Here is a 21,238-nt window from a genome sequence, read left to right as displayed (position 1 = left end):
TTTTAAGGATGTTTCTAGAATATCTATAAACTAATTGATTGACATGATGTATCACAACCTTTCAATCCTTTGCAAGAAGAATATACCTTTTTTAAGTTTCACATTAGAGTTATTCTAAACTAGTTTAGTTTCTAGTATTCTAGTTCTAGATAAATGTATTCATATATGTAATATAGGTTTGATAGCAATGTCAGACTATGCCCAAGTAAAATTAACAGTTACTATAGGAAGTATTGCCCCCTTTATATTGATGGTATTGAAATATTACTTTATTATCTTTACAAAAGAGGCTGTGAATTATAAAAGGTACAACAAAAATTTGAAGTTTTTCTTATAAATACCATGTTTCCCTGAAAATAAGACCCTGTCTTATATTTTTTTTTGAACCATGAAATAAGCGCTTGGCCTTATTGCCATGAGCTCAAAAGCCCGATTGGGCTTATTATGGAGGAGCCTGTATAGCTCAACAGACAGAGCTCTGTAATTTAAGACCAGCTGTCTGCAATTAAAAGTAAGATCGAATCCCGCCAGGCTCAAGGTTGACTCAGCCTTCCATCCTTTCTAAGGTAGGTAAATTGAGGACCCAGTTTGTGGGGGCAATAAGCTGACTTTGTATAAATATACAAAAGTATGAAGGCTATTGCTTAACGCATTGTAAGCCTCCCTGAGTCTCTGGAGAAGGGCGGCATATAAATCAAAATTAAAAAAAATTAAATAAATTATCAGGGGATGTCTTAATTTGGGGGAAACAGGGTAGCTTTCTATAAATAGACTTTCTGCAAAAATGTGAAGCTTTTTTTATAAGTAGACATTCTACACCCATATTTTAATGCCTATTGCATTGTAGCCTATTCTTTATAGAAAATCAAAAGATTACAATGGGGGAAAAGTTAAAGAAATTTTTAATACGCGTAAGGTTTAGAAATGGTATAAGATTTCCTGAAAGAGGTTAGACTAGAAGACCTCCAAGGTCCCTTTAAACTCTGCTATTCTGTATGAAAGATTCTACTAAGATATATAAAGCATCTATGAGTGAGACACAGGAACTTTATCAAAGCAGAATATTCACTAAACAGATACTGACAATGAGATAAAAATGTGATTTGCTGGTTCAAACCATTGCAGGAATATAAGTATGTTTCCTATTTAGGATATCCAGTTTAAGAATATAGTGATTCTGACTCGGTAAATCAGCAATCTATTTAAATTCTTGATTGTATATTATTGTGATACATTTAATCCTGAACAAAATTAATTAATTTTTATATATTATAGCTCTCTTCATGATTATAAATGACTAGTTGCCCCTTTATCTTACTGAGAAATATTTGATACCATTAAACCAATGTAAATAAGAACCTATCGGTGCAGATGGCTATCTTATTTGTTGGTGTTACATATTGATTATACCAATACCATTCAGATTTTAGAATGGCACATGCATTACAATATGATATTACCTTTAATTATATGTCATTGTTTTTAGAAAAGGCCACCAAGTATCTAGTAATATGAGACTATCAATTGTAATTCCAAAGTATATATTCAGAAAAATTGAAATTAGTACCGTCGTGATTTTTCAGGATGTGGAAAATGCTTTTAATAGGTTGGAAAATTTTGAAACAATTGTTGCTTAAATTAGGAATTTTTATAGATACTCGTAGATAAATTGCACAATAAATCTCTCCCCCTAGGCATTTTTTGAGATAGAAGATTCATGACAGCAAATTGTCCATTCTCAGTAGCAAATTCTCTTCTCTATGATGTAACATGTTTTCTTTAAATATTTGTATAAAAGTTAGTGATACTGTAATAAGGAATGTTGTATACAGTTAGACTCATTGTTTTGAAGCACTAGGAAATACAATTTATGCATACTAGAAACAATTGTCATGTGAGTTTCAGCAAAAGATAAATCATGGTTGGGGTTAAGGCCGTACAGTTTTCATGAAGCTAGTACTTGCAACTTCTCCCTCATCTCCTCTTGAACAATTGAAATAAAGTAGTCAAAAACAGTTCTGCTGTGAAACTAAGCAGGATTTCTCGTTATGCCCAGACTTGGGTACAACTTGGAACCTAAATGAAATATTGCATGAAGAGGAGCAGTTTCTCTTGATAGAATGGAATGCTTTTTTTCTCTTTTTCTTTTTCCCAAATGCCTCTACAAGATCTGCTTTTTCAAAGGATATTGAGGGAATTTGCGGTATTTTGGGTGGAAGGAAAAAAAGGGGAACCACCATTTTGATATGTTACCAACAAAACATTTAATTTCAACTTGCAGTTTTGAACAAATCAGAATTGTAAACCATATTTTGACTCTGGATTTGTTGAAATGGGAGGTGTGTAAATTATGAGCTTTCCAGACATTTTTCTATTTAATTTTTAAAAGAGAAGGGAAAGCAAAACCTTTAATGTCACTTATTCTTGGGAGAGGCAGAGATGGGGGAGGAAGAAGATTATAGAGGCCCAGTTCAGATCTGAAGAGGACCAGCAAGTTTATGTTTTGAATCTTTAAGCACCGGATGCTCAATTTACCATCTTAAACACTATGTTAATCTTTAAGATTCAACCACAACAATAATGCCTTTACATTTCGAATTTTTAGGAGATACTCCATTTTATGCTGATTCATTGGTGGGAACATATAGTAAAATAATGGATCACAAGAACTCATTGCATTTCCCAGAAGATGTAGAAATTTCAAAGCAGGCAAAGGACCTTATCTGTGCTTTTTTAACAGACAGGTTTGTAAACATATTTTTTCCTTACTGGGGTGAATTTGTTATTGTAAACTATTCTGTCCGAACAGGCATTTGGGAGATCTCACTGATATAATCTGTGCATACAATCTTTGATACTCCATTTGTAGACAAAACCCAACTTAAATTTGTCATTAGTTTAGGCAGTACTTTCAACTTGGCTTAATTATAAGAAATTCCATGAGATCAAGCCCTCATGGTTAGGAAATCTTTTCTCCTAGAAAGTACTTACCAGATTTTCCTAGGAATCATACGGAATAACGATAGCAATAGCTTATATACTTATATACCGCTTCATATAGCTTTACAGCCCTCTCTAAGTGGTTTACAGAGTCAGCCTATTGTCCTATTGGGTTCTCATTTTACCGACCTCGGAAGGATGGAAGGCTGAGTCAGCCTTGAGCTGATGAGAATCGAATTGCTGCCAGAATTAGCCTGCAATACTGCATTCTAACCACTGCGCCACCACAGCTCATAATAGCAATTAGGTTTACCAGTTTATAAATATCTCATTGAATTTGGAGAGAGTGTAGGTAAAAAAGAACCCCCAACAGCCATTATGTTTCACCAGACATACCATACATCTTACTTGATTGTGCTAGAGGCGGTCTCCTACTTGTCCTGCCACCCAGTTTGCATTTATTAGTGTCAGGGACAATGCAAACCAAGTTTAAATATTGGTAATATAAACAAAATTGATTTCCTTCAACTTCTCTCCTAACTATTATGAATATTCAAGATCAGTTAAATGACCCCAATTTTCTTGATTCTCTTGGGGGCTATATGAACTGATGGAAATTACAGTGTGTACAATTATTAGGCAAGTAAGTATTTTGACTGTTTCATTTTTATGCATATTTTCCACCTCCAAGCTGTATTAACTTGAATGCTTAGTGGATATAAGCACACCAGGTGATGTATATTTGTGTAAAGGGGCGTGGTGGCTCAGTGGCTAAGACGCTGAACTTTTCGATCGATAGGTCGGCAGTTGAGCAGTTCGAATCCCTAGTGCCGCGTAATGGGGTGAGCTCCCGTTACTTGTCCCAGCTTCTGCCAACCTAGCAGTTCAAAAGCATGTAAAAATGCAAATAGAAAAAATAGGAACCACCTTTGGTGGGAAGGTAACAGTGTTCTGTGTGCATTTGGCATTTAGTCATGCCAGCCACATGACCACGGAGACGTCTTTGGACAGCGCTGGCTCTTCAGCTTTGAAATGGAGATTAGCATTAGAGTCAGGAATGACTAGCACATATGTGCGAGGGGAACCTTTACCTTTACCTATATTTGTGTAATAAGGGAGGGTGTGGTCTAAGGAGATAAATACCTTATATCATGGTGTGCATAATCATTAGGCAACTTCTTTTCCTCCGGAAAAATGGGCCAAAAAAGAGATTTAACTGACTCTGAAAAGTCAAAAATTGTAAAACATCTTTCAGAGGGTTGCAGCACTCTTGAAATTGCTAAGATATTGGGGCATGATCACTGAACCATCAAACGTTTTGTTGCAAATAGTCAACAGGGTTGCAAGAAATGTGTTGAGAAAAAAAGATGCACATTAACTGCCAAAGATTTGAGAAGAATCAAATGTGAAGCTACCAGGAACCCATTATCCTCTAGTACTGTCATATTCCATAACTGCAACCTACTTGGAGTGCTCAGAAATGCAAGAGACATGGCTCAGAGACATGGCCAAGGTAAGGAAGGCTGAAACCCGACCATCACTGAACAAGACACATAAGTTGAAACAGCAAGACTGGGCCAAAAAATATCTGACCACAGATTTTTCAAAGGTTTTATGGTCTGATGACATGAGAGTGATTCTTGATGGACCAGATGGATGGGCGCATGACAGAATCATAACAGGCACAGAGCTCCACTTCGACTCAGAAGCCAGCAAGGTAGAGGTAGGGTACTGGTATGGGCTGGTATTATTAAAGATGGACCTTTTCTGGTTGAAGATGGACTCAAAATCAACTCCCAACGTTTTTAGAAAATATTTTCTTCAAGCAGTGGTACAGGAAATAATCTGCATCTTTCAAGACCATGATTTTTATGCAGGACAATGTTCTATCACATACATCAAAGTACTCCACTGCATGGCTAACCAGTAAAAGCCTTAAAGATGAAAGAATAATGACATGGCCCTCTTCCTCACCTGACCTAAACCCTATTGAGAAATTGTGGGCCCTTCTTAAAACGGGAGATTTACGGTGAAGAAGAATAGTACACCTCTCTGAACAGTGTCTGGGAGGCTGTGGTTGCTGTTGCACAAAATGCTGATCGTCAACAGATCAAGAAACTGACAGACTTCATGAACTTATGAGTGTTCTTGAAAAGAAGACTCTATATTGGTCACTGATTTTTTGTTTTGAAATGTCAGAAATATTTATTTGTACATTTTAAGTTGTTTGTTTATTATTCTCACTTTAACAGATGAAAATAAACGAGCGAGATGGGCAAATTTTCATTTTTCGTTTAGTTGCATAATAATTCTGCATTCTAATGGGTGCCCAATAATTGTGCCACACATGGATATTCTCCTAAGAAAGCCAAAACCTCACTTTTACTTTCTTAAATATTCAGGTTTGAGGTTTATTAACATTTTGGATTAACCAAGAGCACTGTAGTTGTTCAACAATAAAATTATTCCTCCAAAATACAACTTGCCTAATAATTGTGCACACAGTGTATACATATTATTAGACAAATTATTGTGCTTAAAGGTGCAATTTAAGACCTTCATTTTGTATAACTTTCTGTCCCCTTGTGAGGGCAAGTAGTAAAGAAATACACGAGGAAGTAAAATATTTTGAAGTTTTAAAGAGGACAACTCTGAGTTTATATTCCTTTCTACTATGATGTAGGCCTGTTTGTGTATGTTTATATATTTGTGTGTATGTGTATATATATATGTCAGCAAGGTAATACTTATTATTAGTTATATGACTAATTTTGATACACAAGTATTTCCTGAGGTGCAGTTAGGAACACAAAATTGTTATGTTAAAAAGAAATGAGTTTGCTGCTTACATAATGGGTTCATTATACATTGTTGGGGAAAATATGAATATGGGTATGGGTGAGTTTAAAGGATGTGATCTTTGAAATACTTATTTCAATAAAGTTTGAATAACTTTCTGTGTTAGGAAGCCAGGTCTTCTGTCACGTATGTTGAAATATTTGCACTGTGGTTTGGCAAACTTGTAGGGTGGGTTTTTCTTAAAAAGAGCTTTTTTCCAGCATTCCTTTTCTACTGAGTGCAGTTGGAATTATGTCTTACTCCACACGTGGCAGATTGAAAATTCCAGTTATTTCATCCAGTATATGTGAGAGTATCGAGAAATTTAGTAGCAAATGTACTGGGATGATTCAGGTTGCAATGTTAATGTTAATGAACAGTTAAAAATTATAGCATATCTTACACGTTTAGGCAACCTGGCATCGAAATAAAAACTGTGAATAGGTTGCCTCAGAATAGAAAATTGTAGAACTTACAATAAAATTTGACTTTAATCGCCATGTTTAGGGATGTGCGGCTAGGGAGGAGTGGAGTTGAAGAAATTAAATCTCATCTATTCTTTAAGAATGATCAATGGGATTGGAATAGCATTCGAGACAGTAAGTATCTTTTAAAATTTAAAAAATGCATTTTCCTTTTGTGTGGATGTGTGTGCCTAAATTAGTTTAATGTGGATTTAAAATGTAAGATATTTACTGTGTAAAAACTTCAGTTTTTTAAAATTACACTTTTCAGCAAACGTGAAAGCTTTACGATTACTTACAACTAAATGCCAAAGTAAAGTTTCTAGATTGGAAGTTGGTGAAACGCTCCTAAAATCAACTTCGGTGTTTCATTGTTTTTTGCATATTTCTTGCAGTAAATATTTCATTTAGTGCAAATCTCATTTCTAACAGTCTTATGCACTTGAAAGGGCAAGCTTTTCCATTACGTTCAGAGGCCTTGCCTTTACAAGGTAGGAAAAGATTCATAAACACTCTCATGTTCTCTGTGCTTACAGAAGAATTGGATTGGGGAAAAGATTAGTGGTGGGTGATTATAAACTGCTTAAAGGTGGAGACCCTGGAGTGTACTAACTCATAAATAAAATACAAGGAGATTTCAAATTTTTTTTGCAAACCATCTTAATATCCATGTGGTTCAGCGAGAGAGAATCTACAATGCAGATATTTGATTCTTTATGAAGTTTTTCATATTCATAGTCTATTGTGATTGCGTTTCATTCTTAAAGCAATGGATGTCTTATGGGGATTCTCAATCATCCCATGTCATGGTTGAGCTAAAGGTGCTTTTCCAAAAAGTGAAAAGAAAAGAAATCCATTTTTCTTTTGGAAAAACATCTTTGGAACAAAAAGCAATTAGAAAAGCACCTTTGGGATAAAAGTAAAGAAAGTCCAGTTGCATTTTGGAAAAACACCTTTGAGATAAAGCAGCCAACTTTCAACTTGAAAGCTTTTTTGAAAGGGACAGATTATGGGAGCCTAAACGAAATTTAAATTTCTTACATATTTTATCTTAGACACAATTCTTTTAGGAATTACACATCTATCATGTCAGCTTTGTATAGTCAAACATTTATTCTTAATATATAACATTGATTAATTTGTTTAATAGGGGTTCTGAAATAATTTAAATTTTGTCCCAGTTTGGAATAAGCAACCTTGCTGTTTGATTGTTCTGAAGCAAAATAGTTAATTGCACGTTGAATTAAAATAATTCTCTTACTTTGAAACTATAGAATACAATGAGAGGCATTCTGGCCTTCCACAATGGATTAAACATTATAGAGGCTTTGAGAGAATAGGAGACAATTTCCTTTTAGATGAGGTTCCTTATAGAGTAACAGTTGAGACCCTGGTGCTGACATGTGATACAAAATTAAACCTTAAAGACAAAAGAAGGGCCTGGTGGCTCAGCAGACTGATAGCATTATGATTAACACCAGCTGTCTGCAATTACTGTAAGTTCGAATCTCATCAGGCTCAAGGTTGACTCAGCCTTCCATCCTTTCTAAGGTAGGTAAATTGAGGACCCAGTTTGTGGGGGCAATAAGCTGACTTTGTATAAATATACAAAAGTTTGAAGGCTATTGCTTAACGCATTGTAAGCTGCCCTGAGTCTCCGGAGAAGGGCGGCATATAAATCAAATTTAAAAAAAAGAAAGAAAGAAAAATGCTGTTTTAATATAAGAACATTGAATTTTGTTCTAATACAGGTATCTACTTTTTTTTTAGCTGCTGCACCAGTTGTACCCGAACTGAGTAGTGATATAGATAGCAGCAATTTTGATGATATTGAAGATGACAAAGGAGATGTTGAAACCTTTCCAGTCCCAAAAGCATTTGTTGGAAACCAACTGCCTTTCATTGGATTTACTTACTTTAGAGAGAACCTGTATGTAGTATATGTGAAAAAATATATATACCAATTAACCTTACTTTTCAGCAGTGATTTTACTTGTGCATATGTGTTACACATGTATGCATGTATGTATGCATGCCATTGGATTATGTTTTTGTAATTGCCAAAATGTTTATTACTGCATTTTCGGGGGAAAGACAGGGAAGAATATAATACACACAAAATAGAGGCATTGCTCTTATAGTCAGTTATGCTGACCTGCATTTTGTATTCCAATATATCTGCTTGCATAGGCTTTTTTTTTTTTGAAGCTTTCTATTTAAAATGGGTTTAAGAAGCTCTTAGGCTCCTCCCCCATTAACCAAAAAGCTCCATTGTCTGTTAATAGAGCTAACTCTAAATAAATGCCTTCATTCTGAGCACAGTCTAGTGGGATTAGGACTAGAGAGAATTGATTAAAATGAGTTGATTGGCACAGTGGCCAGAGTTTTTGAAAACTTCTGTTTTGAACAGGTTGCTAAGTGACTTTCCTGAGCTCGGTAAGAAAGTTGAACCCTGTAAGAACAATGGGACAAATGAACTTAAGAAAAATGAGGTAAGTACTCATATTTTAATCTGCTAAACATTTATTTCATATGTATGGAAAATGTGTGCATCAGTAGTTAATTAATTGCACAAATCTAGAACTGCTTGTGAATTATCCACTTTAATAAAAGGTGTTCTGGTCATTGTATGATTTAAGCTTTAGATAACTAGATTTTTGAGGATAATTTAAATCAAGCAATATAGATTATTGGGGAAAAATGGAAACGTATCCTGTTTTTAAGCATGTATCTGATTTTTATTTTTTACAGGATGGTGAAGAGGTAAGCACATTATTCTGAAGATTTTTTATCAATATGTATTGCTACACGATACACACATACATTCTCTCTCTTTCCTTGAAATATAAAAAATCTCAGTTTAAGAATTTTTTTTAAAAAAAAACTTCGTAAATGGACATTTCATAGCATTGGATTTATGTGTCTGCAATTTTTTTTTTTTTACCAAATTTGGGTTGGCTTTCATTTAGGAAATATGGAATAATTTAGGAAAGGCTTCACATTTATTATTGTAAAGTTTGCTGCTTTAAAAATTTAAAATACACAGTGTAACACCACAGTGTAACTTAAGGACAATGATGATAATGACAAATCTGCAAGATTTTGACTGAAGTGTTAATTTATATTCAATATCATGTGTTTCAGCAAGTTCAGTATGTTTTATATATTATCATAAAAACAATTTACTTTCACCTTGGCAAATAACTAGCAAAGAAATGATCAGTATAAATCAGGTATTCCCAGATTTTTAACACCAAAAGGCCTGTTTATATTTTGAAGACATCTTGCCTCTAGATGAATAATGTTAAATCTGTCCTTCATTTTGCCTAAATAAATGTAATTATTGATCTCTAACTCCATCTTTCCATCATCTTGTCCAGCATTGATGTTTATGTTACTCACCCGCTGACCTTCAGCATTTCCATCACCTCATCAACTTGTCCCTGGATTATTAGACCTTCATTTGAAAATTACTGCATAGTTGTCTACAATGATACCTTTTGTAAAAATTTCACATACTCACTACCAACACCACTCCCAAATTCTTCATGCCATCCCAGTTTAGGAACTTCTGATGTAAGCTATATAAATAGGGGTATTTTTATGCGCTAACTTTCTAAATTCTGTCACTTATAAATGCCTAAAAATCAGGGAATTTTTTTCTGTCAGCTTATACAATTCCAGGAAAAAATAAACAAATTAGAAGATCAACTCCGTAATGAAATACAAACCAAAGATGACCTCGAGCAAAAATACAGGTATAACTATATTCTCTTTATAAAAATTAGAAACTCTTCAAAATATAATTTTAGTTTGTTAAAACTAATATTATATAGACATAGGCCAAATCCACTCCTTAAAAATACATGTAATATAAATGAAGAATCTTTCCTATATTAAAAGCTGTAATATCAAAAAGCTGTTATATGTTACACTTTATATACAGTGGTGTTTAAAAGTTTGTGAACTCTTTTGAATTTTTAATACCTCTGCATAAATATGTTTTGTTTGCCTATCCAATTTATGTGACTGGCCATCTTAACAAGTGATTCTGGGTGACAAACAGAATTAAAATAGAATAAAAACAATAATGAACAATATAAAATTAAAAATAGAGACAGTTGAAAAACAGCAATTCACTAACACAACCAAGAAGTAGGTCCCTGTGCACAGTTGGGGGCCCATCTAAGCCATGAAAGGTTTAAAGGTGATAACCAACACCTTAAATTGCACCCAGAAGCACACAGACAACCAAAGATAATAGTAATACCACTATTACCACATGTAATAGTGGTATTACATGTGCCAAGTAACTGGAGCCCATGCTGCTGCATTCTGCCCCAGTTAAACCTTGCTTGAACATAGAACATGGAATAAGGTTAACTCAAAGCTTGTAGTACCACATCCAGATCTTCACAGCCTCTAGAAATTGGGACAAGGTATCCATGACATCATTCAAGTAGCCCTGGGGAGAAATATAAAGATGGGTATCATAAGCATTTTAGTGATAACAACCCCCCAAAACATTGGATGATATCACCCAGTGGCCCAGTGGTGAAATATAAAATTTGTTGATACCGGTTCTGTGGGTGTGGCTTTGTAGTGAGGGGGTTTTCATGTGACTGGATGAGCGTGGCCAACTTTTTTTCCCCTTTTTTAAAGCATTTTTTACTACCTATTCACCGGAACCGGTAGTAAAAAATGCTTTAAAAAAGAAAAAAAAGGTTCCGACGATCACACGGCACAGCTGTGATCGTCAGAACCTTTTTTTTTACTTTTTTTAAAAAAAGGTTCCGAAGATCGCGCGGCACAACTGATTGACAATCAGCTGTGCCGTGTGATCCTCAGAACCTTTTTTTTTCTTTTTTAAAGCATTTTTTTACTATCAGTTCTGGCAAATAGGTAGTAAAACAATGCTTTAAAAAGTAAAAAAAAAAAAAAGATTCCGACACTACACGGTCGTCGGAACCTTTTTTTAAATCTTTTAAAAGTATTTTTTATTGCCGGTTCACCTGAACCGGTAGTTTTTATCACTACCAGTTCGCCCGAACCTGAGCAAATTGGTAGCATTTCACCCCTGCAGTGGCCTCATGTGGATGTTAGGAGGGGAGAAAATCCTCAGTCCTGTTGCACCCCACAAAGTAGGGGCTATGGACTGGATTCTCTCACCCATCAATACCGACTAGAACCAGCCCTGGAGAAAAGAGGAGAACCAGGTAATACTTTGCTTTAATTCTAGAACTGGTCTCAACAGATACCATGATAAATGAAATTGAAAGTCACTGAGAAGACAAAAGAGCAATATGACCTAAAAATCCGACCTAAAATGCAATCTGTTTTCCACACAAGTTCTAAAACTAGATGAAGAGAACAATTAAGTTAAAAACATTATTTTGTTCATTTATTCTTCGACAAAAATGAACCAAAGAAACATATTTGTGCGTGGCAAAAATATATTTTGCTTTCAGTAACTGGTGTGCCTCCCTTGGACAGAAATAATTACAACTAAATGTTTCTGATAGCTGTTAATCATTCATGTGCATTGGCTTGGAGAAAATTTAATCCATTCCTCTTACAGAACAGCTTCAACTCAGAGATGTTGGTGAACTTTATTATATGAACTGCTCACTTCAGGTCCTTCCACAACATTTCTGAAGGATTAAGGGGTTTTGCCTTGGTCTTTCCAAAAGATTAACTTTCTTCTGGCTTAGCTTTCTCATAGATTCAGTTCATAGACAGGTATCCCGACACTTTCCTGTAGAATCTGCTAGTATAATTCAAAATTCATCATCCTATCAATAATAGCAAGTTGGCCTGGTCTAGAGGCTGCAAAGCAGGCCCAAGCCACGATACTACCAGGCTTCACAGATGGCACAAAGTTTTTGTGCTAGAATCAAGGTTTGCTTTTTGCTAAACATGACGTTTTCATTTAAGGAAAAAAAAAAGTTATGTTTTAAATTTTTCCCTTCACGTTCTTCCAATAACTTTCTGGCTTTATCCATGTGGTCTTTCACAAACTGCAGAGGGGGTAGCAAGGTTCTTTTTGGAGAATATTGGCTTTCTCTTTGCCATTCTGCCATGCAAACCTTGTTATTTAGTATTCTGGGGATGGACTTACAAACATTGACATTTGTCAGTGCAAAAGAGGCCGTTAGTTCCTTAGATGTTATCCTGGGGTTCTTTGAGGTCATCTGGAGTATTCCATGCCTTGATCTTGGCGTGAAATTGGTCAGCTGACCACTACTTCAGAGGATAATAATGGTGTTTAATTGCCTCTATTTGTATACAGTCTGCCTGATAGTAGACTGGTGGAGTCCTAAATCTTTACAAATAATTTTGTAACTGTTTCCAGCCTGGTGAATATCAAAACTACTTTTCAGAAGCCCTTAGAAATCTCTTTTGTTCTAGTCATGAAATCCTTTTATATCCCTCAGTTGTAAAGATCAGACTGTGATAGTGAATGCCTAGAATTCTGTTCTTTAAGTAAGGGAGGATGACCTACACTGGCTCTTAAATTTCTCCCTCAAATGAACTGTTAATCCTAGAGGTTCACATACTTTCTCCACACATAAATATGTTGTTTTGTATCATTTTCTTCACTAAATAAACAAGTATAATGTTTTAGATTCATTTGTTTAATTTGAGTTCTCTTTATCTAGTTTTAGGACTTTTGCAGAGAACACATCACTCTTTAGGTCACATTTATGCAGAAATGCTAAAAATCCAAAAGTGTTCACAAGTTTTAAGCGCTACTGTGTATTGGTATGTAGTGATTTTTTTTTTTTTTGAATTGGAGGGTAGAAACACAGAGCAAAGCTGGACAGTGTCCTGCTTGCTGGGAGAGAGCATATAAAATGTGGAGGGAGATGTTGAGAGGTTACAATAGGTAAGGATATGACACTTGTTTGGATCTTGGGCTTTGTTTTCCAGGGTTATGAGGGAGGAGGGTAGCATTGCCAAGGATTTTTTGTGAAGGGGTTCAATTCTGTAAAGCCTATTTTTGCACTTACACAAAATGACAGGAAAATATATTGAGGTGATCAGAGAGGGTTCTGGGGCCTGAAGATTTTGAGGCTGTGGTAATACAATAGTTAAGAGCTGTGGTGGCATAATGATTAGAATGCAGTACTGCAGGCTACTTCTGCTAACTGCCAGCTGCCTGCAATTCGGCAGTTCGAATCTCACTGGCTCAAGGCTGACTCAGCCTTCCATCCCTCCGAGGTCAGTAAAATGAGGACCCAGATTATTGTGGGCAACAGGCTGACTTTGTAAACCATTGTAAAGCACTGTGAAGTGGTATATAAGTCTAAGTGCTATTGCTATTGCAGAAAACTATGTCTAAAAGTTGGACGTAATCCTGTATTAAATAAGGTTGAATAGGGATCTGTTCAATTAGCAGATCCTACTATATCTAACCCAAATCTCCAAAATTAACAAACAAGACTGAAGTATTAAGTATGGATGCTTTCTTTTCTTCCAAATTCTTCTTTTTGCTGTTCTATAGGTAGCATATACACTGTCATTACATGAACAAATATTAGTAAATAGAGAACAGAAAATCATCAAAATGTTTTTTTTTGTAGTCCACATTGCTTCTTTGCTTGCTCCTTTAGGTTTTTGCAAGCTGTTCGTGTCTTATTTAACACAGGATTTTGCCCAATATTTAGACAATTTAGCTAATGTGAATTTTGAGGCGAATTTGGAAAGTTTAAATCTATCTGTAATTTAGCAGCTGCATATATAACTGGACTGATAGAAATTCAAGAGATCATTATTTAAAGGGCCACCTGCAAAATATAAGAATTGTTGGAAATCTGACTTCATTCTACCGCTCTCAATAAGCCTTGCTAAAGAGAATTGTGTAAGAATCGTATTTAGTTGCGCACTTATAAATGGTTAAATTTTTGCTGTGGAGAAGATTTTATGCTAAAGGAAATCTTTCTATCTATAATTCTGTGCCTCTCTCACACTTATGTTAATTATTCTACAGAGCTATTAACAATCGTCTAGAGAAAATAATGAAGGAGTTGGATGAGGAGGTAAATTAATAATTTGCTTTATATTTTGAGTGTAATAATACTTTGCATTATATACAGCAAAATACTTTGTTTTGAATTTTTGAATTTTATCATTTTAATTTGAGACACTGAGTGTGTTCTGAAAAAAAGTTAATGAATTTGTGGGCTAGAGATGCTTAATAGTAAATAAAAATTAAGTTACTGTTACGGAAGATTATGAAAATAAAATAAACTATTTTGCATATAGTCAACATTTGAACTTAACATACATGAAAATTTTGAGAAGGATGTTCACTTAGTCTCAAAATTAGTGCAGAATCTGTTTTGAGGGGAAAAAATCAGTTCAATTCTTTTGTGGCACTTGGGTATAAACTCTTACTTGGAAAACCCCAAAGTCACACAATGTATTGATTAAGTCACATTATCTTTATTTGGCCTTTAATAGAGTGTAGACATAGTACTGTCTTCTGAACATTGGGGATGTATTCCAGATTATTTTTAACTCTTTTCTTTCAAAAATAAATAAATAAAAAGATTTAAAAGGATAAATAACAGTCAGGTGAGGCAATGAGCCACCTGATGCCACAGGAAATGTATCTGGGAAGGGAAGGGCAATCTCCTCTGGAACTTAGGCGGATCGAATTCAGCCTTGATTATCTAAGTATTTTATTTACATTTCTACTTTGGCATGTTTTCTTTACATTTGAGGCTGTGGCACTGCATCAGTGAAAAGGCATACAATAGATGTTCCTCAGTCCCAGCTTATCTGTTGTTGTTTTTTGGTAGGAAGTCAAGTAAACGCCAATCTTTTATGTGATATTTAGCTTTTGGATGCTTGCTTACTAATGAGAACTAGGCAAAGGTCCTCTTCGCAATGTACCATGGGGCAGTTCAATCTCTCAGCTGCGTGGCAATACTTAGCTGGCCTTATCTGGGCTCAGAAGCTAAGAAGGGATGGCCCTCGCTAGTGCTTTGATGGGATTCTCCATGCCTACACAAGAAAGTCGAAAAACATAGCAAAATAAGGCAGTGGCAGATCTTTTTCTGCATTCTTGCCATTCTTGTTTCATGGACCTGCCTATAAAGCCTCTAGTAGACAAGATCAGTTTAAAGGAGGTATTTTTTATCCGGCCAAATAGCTCTTTTGGTATTAGTGATGTAGCCAGTCCTGAAAATCAAGTACACTAAATTGATTATTCTCTGTCTTTTATACCTTGGGAACCATCAATCATTGTGTCGATGAACTAGGTCTCACTATAGTAGGATTTTTGTTACTTATGCTAGAGACGGCTTGTGCAAGTAAACCTCCATTATCTGCAATTTTTAAAAATGCAGTACAAGGTCCATATAACATGCTCTGTTACATTGTAGATTGCTTGGTTTTGACTCAGTATGTTTCCTGAATCTGGCCTTTGTAGTCTATATATTGTGGATTATATTTTCATACACTGTGCAAACCAGACAAATGTGAGAAAGTTGAGTTTTCCTGATAATCTTTTCTAGAAATCAGTCTTCTGCATCCTCTAACAATGAGGCTGATCATTCAGAATGAATTGTATGAAACATTATATTAACAGAGAGAATTCTTAAGAGAATTGACAATTACTTAGCAATCACTCATTGAGCAACTATTCAGATTTACGACAGCACTGGACAAGTGGGATTTATAACCAGTCCTTGTACTTACAATGGTCCAACACTCCCATTCACCTGATCGCCATTTACGATTTTCATTGCTGGCTTTCAACAAGTCAATGGAGAAACTGGTTGCAGGTTGCAAATGGTGACCTCATAATGTGCTTAACAACATTGCAGGGTTCACTTAATGACAGCAACCAAAAGTGCTGGAATTGCTGTTGCTAAGCCGTGCTGTTGCATGAAGTTATGCCTTATGACCATGTCACTTAGTAACAGAAATTCTGATTCCAACTGCTGTTGTTAAGGGAGGACTCCCTCTATTGCTTGTTTAGATAGAAATCCATTTTGCTTGCTTTTATGCTTTCAAACCCTAGCGCTCTAACACATGGAACTGTGTGACTGCTCCGCTGTTTGGAAGCAATTTGGCACGATCCCATCTGCTGAACATTATATTGTATATTTGCTGCAGTCGAATGAGAAATGTTTTTGATTTTTGCATTAAGAAAATTTGTAATTTTAGAAAAATGTCCCCATCATATGTTTCTCTTCCTCCATGATTTTCCTAGACATCTTCAAGGAAACATCTAGAATCTTCTTTCAGACAGCTGGAAAGGGAAAAGGCTCTTCTTCAGCATAAGAATGCAGAATACCAGCGGAAGGCAGAACACGAAGCAGATAGAAAACGCAATCTAGAAAACGATGGTATGTTCACCAGAAACAATAAAAAAAAACCTACATTATTTGTGGCATCAGGGCAGTGGTAGGATTCAAAATTTTTTACTAGCGGTTCTGTGGGCATGGCTTGGTGGGTGTGGCATGGCAGGGGAAGGAAACTTTAAAATCTCCATTTCCTCCCCACTCCAGGGGAAGGTTACTGCAAAATCCCCATTTCCTCCCAATCAGCTGGGATTCGGGAGGCAGAGAATAGATGGGGGCGGGGCCAATCAGAGATGGTATTTACCAGTTCTCCGAACTACTCAAAATTTCCGCTACCGGTTCTCTAGAACTGGTCAGAACCTGCTAAATACCACCTCTGCATCAGGGAGAAGAGCATTGATAAATCCCATTCTGCCTTTCCTGCTTGGAATAACTTGTGACATACTGTTATGAAACCCGTATGGTGGGATTAGTGCTTTGTTTTTCTTTCAGTGAACAGTTTAAAGGATCAACTTGAGGATATGAAAAAGAGGAATCAAAACTCCCAAATATCAAATGAAAAAATTACTCAGCTACAAAGACAGGCAAGTTACCATTCTGTTTTAAATTAGACTCCTAATGGTACTTAATTAAGACTTTTAATTTCTGAGTAACTTCATAATTAAAAACTATGTTACGCTTTGCTACAGTAAATGGATGGTAGTGTCTGTTAAAAAAAGCTTTTTTTTTTAGTTTGTATGTAATGCTGTGATGTATTTTTGTGTCTCAATAGCTGGATGAAGCCAATGCCTTGCTGCGCACGGAGTCTGATACATCAGCCAGGTTGAGAAAGAACCAAACAGAAAGTACAAAGCAAATTCAGCAGCTAGAAGCTAACAACAGAGATCTGCAGGATAAAAACTGTGCCTTAGAGAATACAAAGCTTCGACTGGAGAAGGAATTTCTGAATCTGCAGTCAGCCCTAGAATCTGAAAGAAGAGATAGGAATAATGGATCAGAAATTATCCATGATCTACAAGGTATGAAAACCAGTCTCTTAGAAAGTGATTTTCATATCATAGGGGCCATTTACTATGATTATCCATTTTAATTGGGATTTTAGATGTATTAAATATGTAATTTATCAACATTCACAGGAATCAGCTAATTATTCTCACTTTCCTTCTGCCTTCAGAATATATCATCAATGATTTGATTTTTTTAATCAAAGCGTGTAAAGGGTTACACTTTAATAGATATGTACATAATGCTTTTTTCCTTGTTGAAATCTTTTAAATATTCCTAGGTCGAGTGCTTAATTTGGAAGAAGAAGTAAAAAATGGGAAGAATACAATAGCTAAAATAGAGGCAGAGAAAAGACAATTACAGGACAAATTGACAGATCTGGAAAAGGTAAACTTAAAAAAAAAGAATTATATTGTTCAGTTGAGCTAATAAAATAAGGTCCTATTCATAGCATTACAAATAGAATTCTACAGCACTCCAGATTTGAAGGGGAAAACATGATTCGGAGTCAGCAGCTCCTCTAATCAAGCTACACCAGTTTGGAAAAGATGCAGCTTCTGTAAAGAGTTATTGACAGATGCCACACGAATGCCCAGATTTTGAATCCTAACCACACAGAGTGAACTGGGTGGTGGTTTTCCGTGAATATTGGGTTCATAACATCTTTGCTTTGAACTTGGAACAAAATAAAAGCCAAAATGAAATGCAGTGCAAGGACTGCAGAAGGCAGCAGAATTCGCCAAAAACCTCAAAGCAACAGTTTTTAAATAAAGTTCAAGAACAGCAACAGGCTTGAAGCGTAAGTCCATGCACACAATGCATTTGTGTCCCAAGACTAGACAGATCAACCAAGCCCAGATTGTGATAGTCAGAGCGTTTATGAAACCTCAATAGCAATAACATTGTGTGCTTGTAAAACATACTAAAGCATGCACACATATTTGCAGTTTCCAACTGCAAAGTAAAAGTAACACAACACACATGCCAATATGAACTCTTAACAGCAATCTACCCACAGAATCTCTCTATTTTTTTGTAACAATTTTAAAAATCGCAGTAACTTAAGAGGCAGAATGGCATACATACAGCTGTAAACAGTCATGTTGTATTTGGCCATGTGGTTACCTTTCCTGTCAACATTTTACTTTCACATCAACATGTCCTTATTTGCTAAGGGAAACTAGGAAACTTGAAATATCCAAGTTTTATATTGAGGTTTAAATAAAATCTTCAGAATACTTTTAATAGTTATTGTGAGGGCAAAACATTTTGCACATCCATGTTAATGAACTGTACCTTGATTGTAAATTTTAGGGAGAAGCTAGGAGGGATTTATTGTAACTAGATTAAGCAGAGTTGCATAGTTATCCACGCCAGAATACTATTAGAAAAACAAAATTTTATATGTAACCAGATGTGTTTGTGTATGTGTGTGTGTGTGGGGGGGTATCCTCATTCTCTATGTACATCACTCTTTCTTTTGGTTTCTATCCAATTTAACACTCTGCCTTGATCAGTGACTTTTATCATATTAGGCTTTTCATCATAGTTTTAATATCAGCTTGCTTGCATAATAATTGAAGTAGCAGACTGAATACCTAGGTCAAAGCCTACATTTTTTCTGTCTATAACCAATAATTCTCATAAAGCATTTTACATGAGGTTCATATTAATTATGAGATATTTTGATTTATGCCTAACAGGAGAAGAGCAACATGGAAATAGATATGACTTACAAGCTTAAAGTCATGCAACAAAACTTGGAGCAAGAAGAGGTTGAACATAAAGGAACAAAAGCCCGACTAGCAGACAAAAATAAAATATATAAATCGATTGAGGAAGCTAAGTCTGAAGCTATGAAAGGTATGCATTTAATCTCACATGTTCATAACTTCATTTAGCATATTTATATTCAGCCTCCTATTCAAAAACATGAATGTGACAGTTTAGCTTCAGGATGACTCCACAGAGAAATAATTCTTTGATTAAGGTTATACAGTCAGTTCAGGAACAGAAGGAAAATTGAGAAAGACCTACCTATATAAATCAATATATTTCACTATTATAACCCAGAAGCTAATCTTAATTTAAAACTTTGTTTTGTTTGTTTGTTTGTTTGTTTATTTGTTTGTTTGTTTGATTGGTCTATGTGCCATCAAGTCGGAGTCAACTATTAGCAATCACATAATTTTTCTCCATAATAATCTGCCTTTAATCTAATTCTTTAAGTCTTCCAACAGCTTACCTATGCCACTGCAATTGAGTCCATCTTGCTGTTAGTTGCTGTCCATCCTCTTCCTCTCTTTCCTGCCACCTTTCCCAGCATTAGAGCCTGCTCCAGTTTCCTAAATCTTCACATGATGTGTCCAAAGTAGGATAATTTTGAGTCTGGTCATTTGTGCCTTAAGTGAGAACTCTTGGTTGACTTGTTCAGTGATTCCTTGGTTTATTTTCTTGTCTGTCTAAGGTGTTCTGTGGAGTCTTTTTCAACACCAGAGTTCAAAAATATATATATTTTTCCCATCCTACATCTTCAAAGCCCAACTTTCACTTTCATGGAGCGTCACAAAGAATACCATTGTTTCCACTATTATAATTTTTATAGGTATAGACCAGTGTTGACGAACGGGAGCACGCGCGGGAGGGGGAGCACCAGAAACCCGAAGAGCAGCTCCCCAGCACGCATGTGCAGGAGCACCAGAAACCGGAAGAGCATTCGGAAAACAGCACCAGAAACCGGAAGAGCAGAAACTGAAAGGTCTTCTGGTTTCTGGCACGCATGCGCTCACAAAGACCAGCTGGCTGGCATGCATAGGCATGCTGGAAAGCAGAAGCTCAGCTTCCCGGTGCACCGGGGAGCTGCTCTTCCAGTTTACGGTGCTCCCGCACGCGCAAAGACCAGGCCAGAACCCAGAAGAGCAATGGGCGACGGCTGGCATGCCCGAAGAGATGGCTCTGCGTGCCACTTCTATGCTTGCCATAGGTTCGCCATCACGGGTAAACAAATCAGAGCATTTGAGTATCTTTTCCAGGGCCTTCCAGGGCCTTCATGGCTGCTTTGCCAAGCACTAATCTGTGACATATTTCTTGACTGATGGATCCTTTACGGTTATCATCAGTCCAAAAAGACAAGCTATCCAGCACTTCAGTATTTTTCTTCACTGTCAATTCTAATGCTGGTTCTTTTACCTGCTGTGATTAGTTTGGTCTTTTTAATATTTAATTCTAGTCATTTTTGCACTATGCTCTTTGACTTTTATTAATAGAACTTGCAAATCCTTTGCATTTCAGCCATGGAACAAGTTATTGATGCTTCTTTCTCTGGTTTTAAAACCGCTCTTGGCTATTTCCAAACCAGCTTCCTTTCATATATATTCAGCGCATAGGTTGAATAAATAAAGTAGAGTATACAATTTTGTCTCATTCATTTTCCATCCTGGGGCCAGTCTGTTTTCCTGTGTTCTCTCTGTACTGTGGCTTCCTGACCTCTATATAGGATTGGCATGAGGATAGTGAAAAGCTCTGGGATTCCTATTCTAAGCACATTTTATAGCTTGACATGATCAACACAATAGTTTACTAGAGAGCATTTCACTGAGGCAGCCTTCGGCGGCACCATCTTGTAATGGAATCTTGATGAATGTATTTTTTTTTCCTTTTATGTACACTGAGAGCATA

At 36.0% G+C, this 21,238-nt stretch overlaps 1 protein-coding gene across 2 annotated transcripts in view; it reads left to right on the top strand.

Annotated features, from left to right (window-relative positions):
- Nucleotides 1-21,238, top strand: part of ROCK2 (Rho associated coiled-coil containing protein kinase 2) — a 107,011-nt gene that overhangs the window by 64,694 nt on the left and 21,079 nt on the right. For both annotated transcript variants that reach the window (XM_070932985.1, XM_070932986.1), the window contains exons 7-17: nucleotides 2,606-2,744; nucleotides 6,286-6,377; nucleotides 8,013-8,172; nucleotides 8,653-8,734; nucleotides 9,912-10,000; nucleotides 14,233-14,281; nucleotides 16,465-16,600; nucleotides 17,048-17,139; nucleotides 17,328-17,574; nucleotides 17,841-17,947; nucleotides 19,264-19,423. In XM_070932985.1, the coding sequence (XP_070789086.1) occupies nucleotides 2,606-2,744; nucleotides 6,286-6,377; nucleotides 8,013-8,172; nucleotides 8,653-8,734; nucleotides 9,912-10,000; nucleotides 14,233-14,281; nucleotides 16,465-16,600; nucleotides 17,048-17,139; nucleotides 17,328-17,574; nucleotides 17,841-17,947; nucleotides 19,264-19,423 (1,353 nt within the window). The remainder of the gene's footprint in view (nucleotides 1-2,605; nucleotides 2,745-6,285; nucleotides 6,378-8,012; nucleotides 8,173-8,652; nucleotides 8,735-9,911; nucleotides 10,001-14,232; nucleotides 14,282-16,464; nucleotides 16,601-17,047; nucleotides 17,140-17,327; nucleotides 17,575-17,840; nucleotides 17,948-19,263; nucleotides 19,424-21,238) is intronic.

The sequence above is a fragment of the Pituophis catenifer genome, unplaced genomic scaffold, assembly GCF_029215685.1.
Source record: "Pituophis catenifer annectens isolate HBS135680 unplaced genomic scaffold, rPitCat1.0.hap2 SCAF_1, whole genome shotgun sequence".
In the NCBI taxonomy this organism is placed as follows: domain Eukaryota; kingdom Metazoa; phylum Chordata; class Lepidosauria; order Squamata; family Colubridae; genus Pituophis; species Pituophis catenifer.
This window is presented reverse-complemented; position numbering and strand designations above follow the sequence as displayed.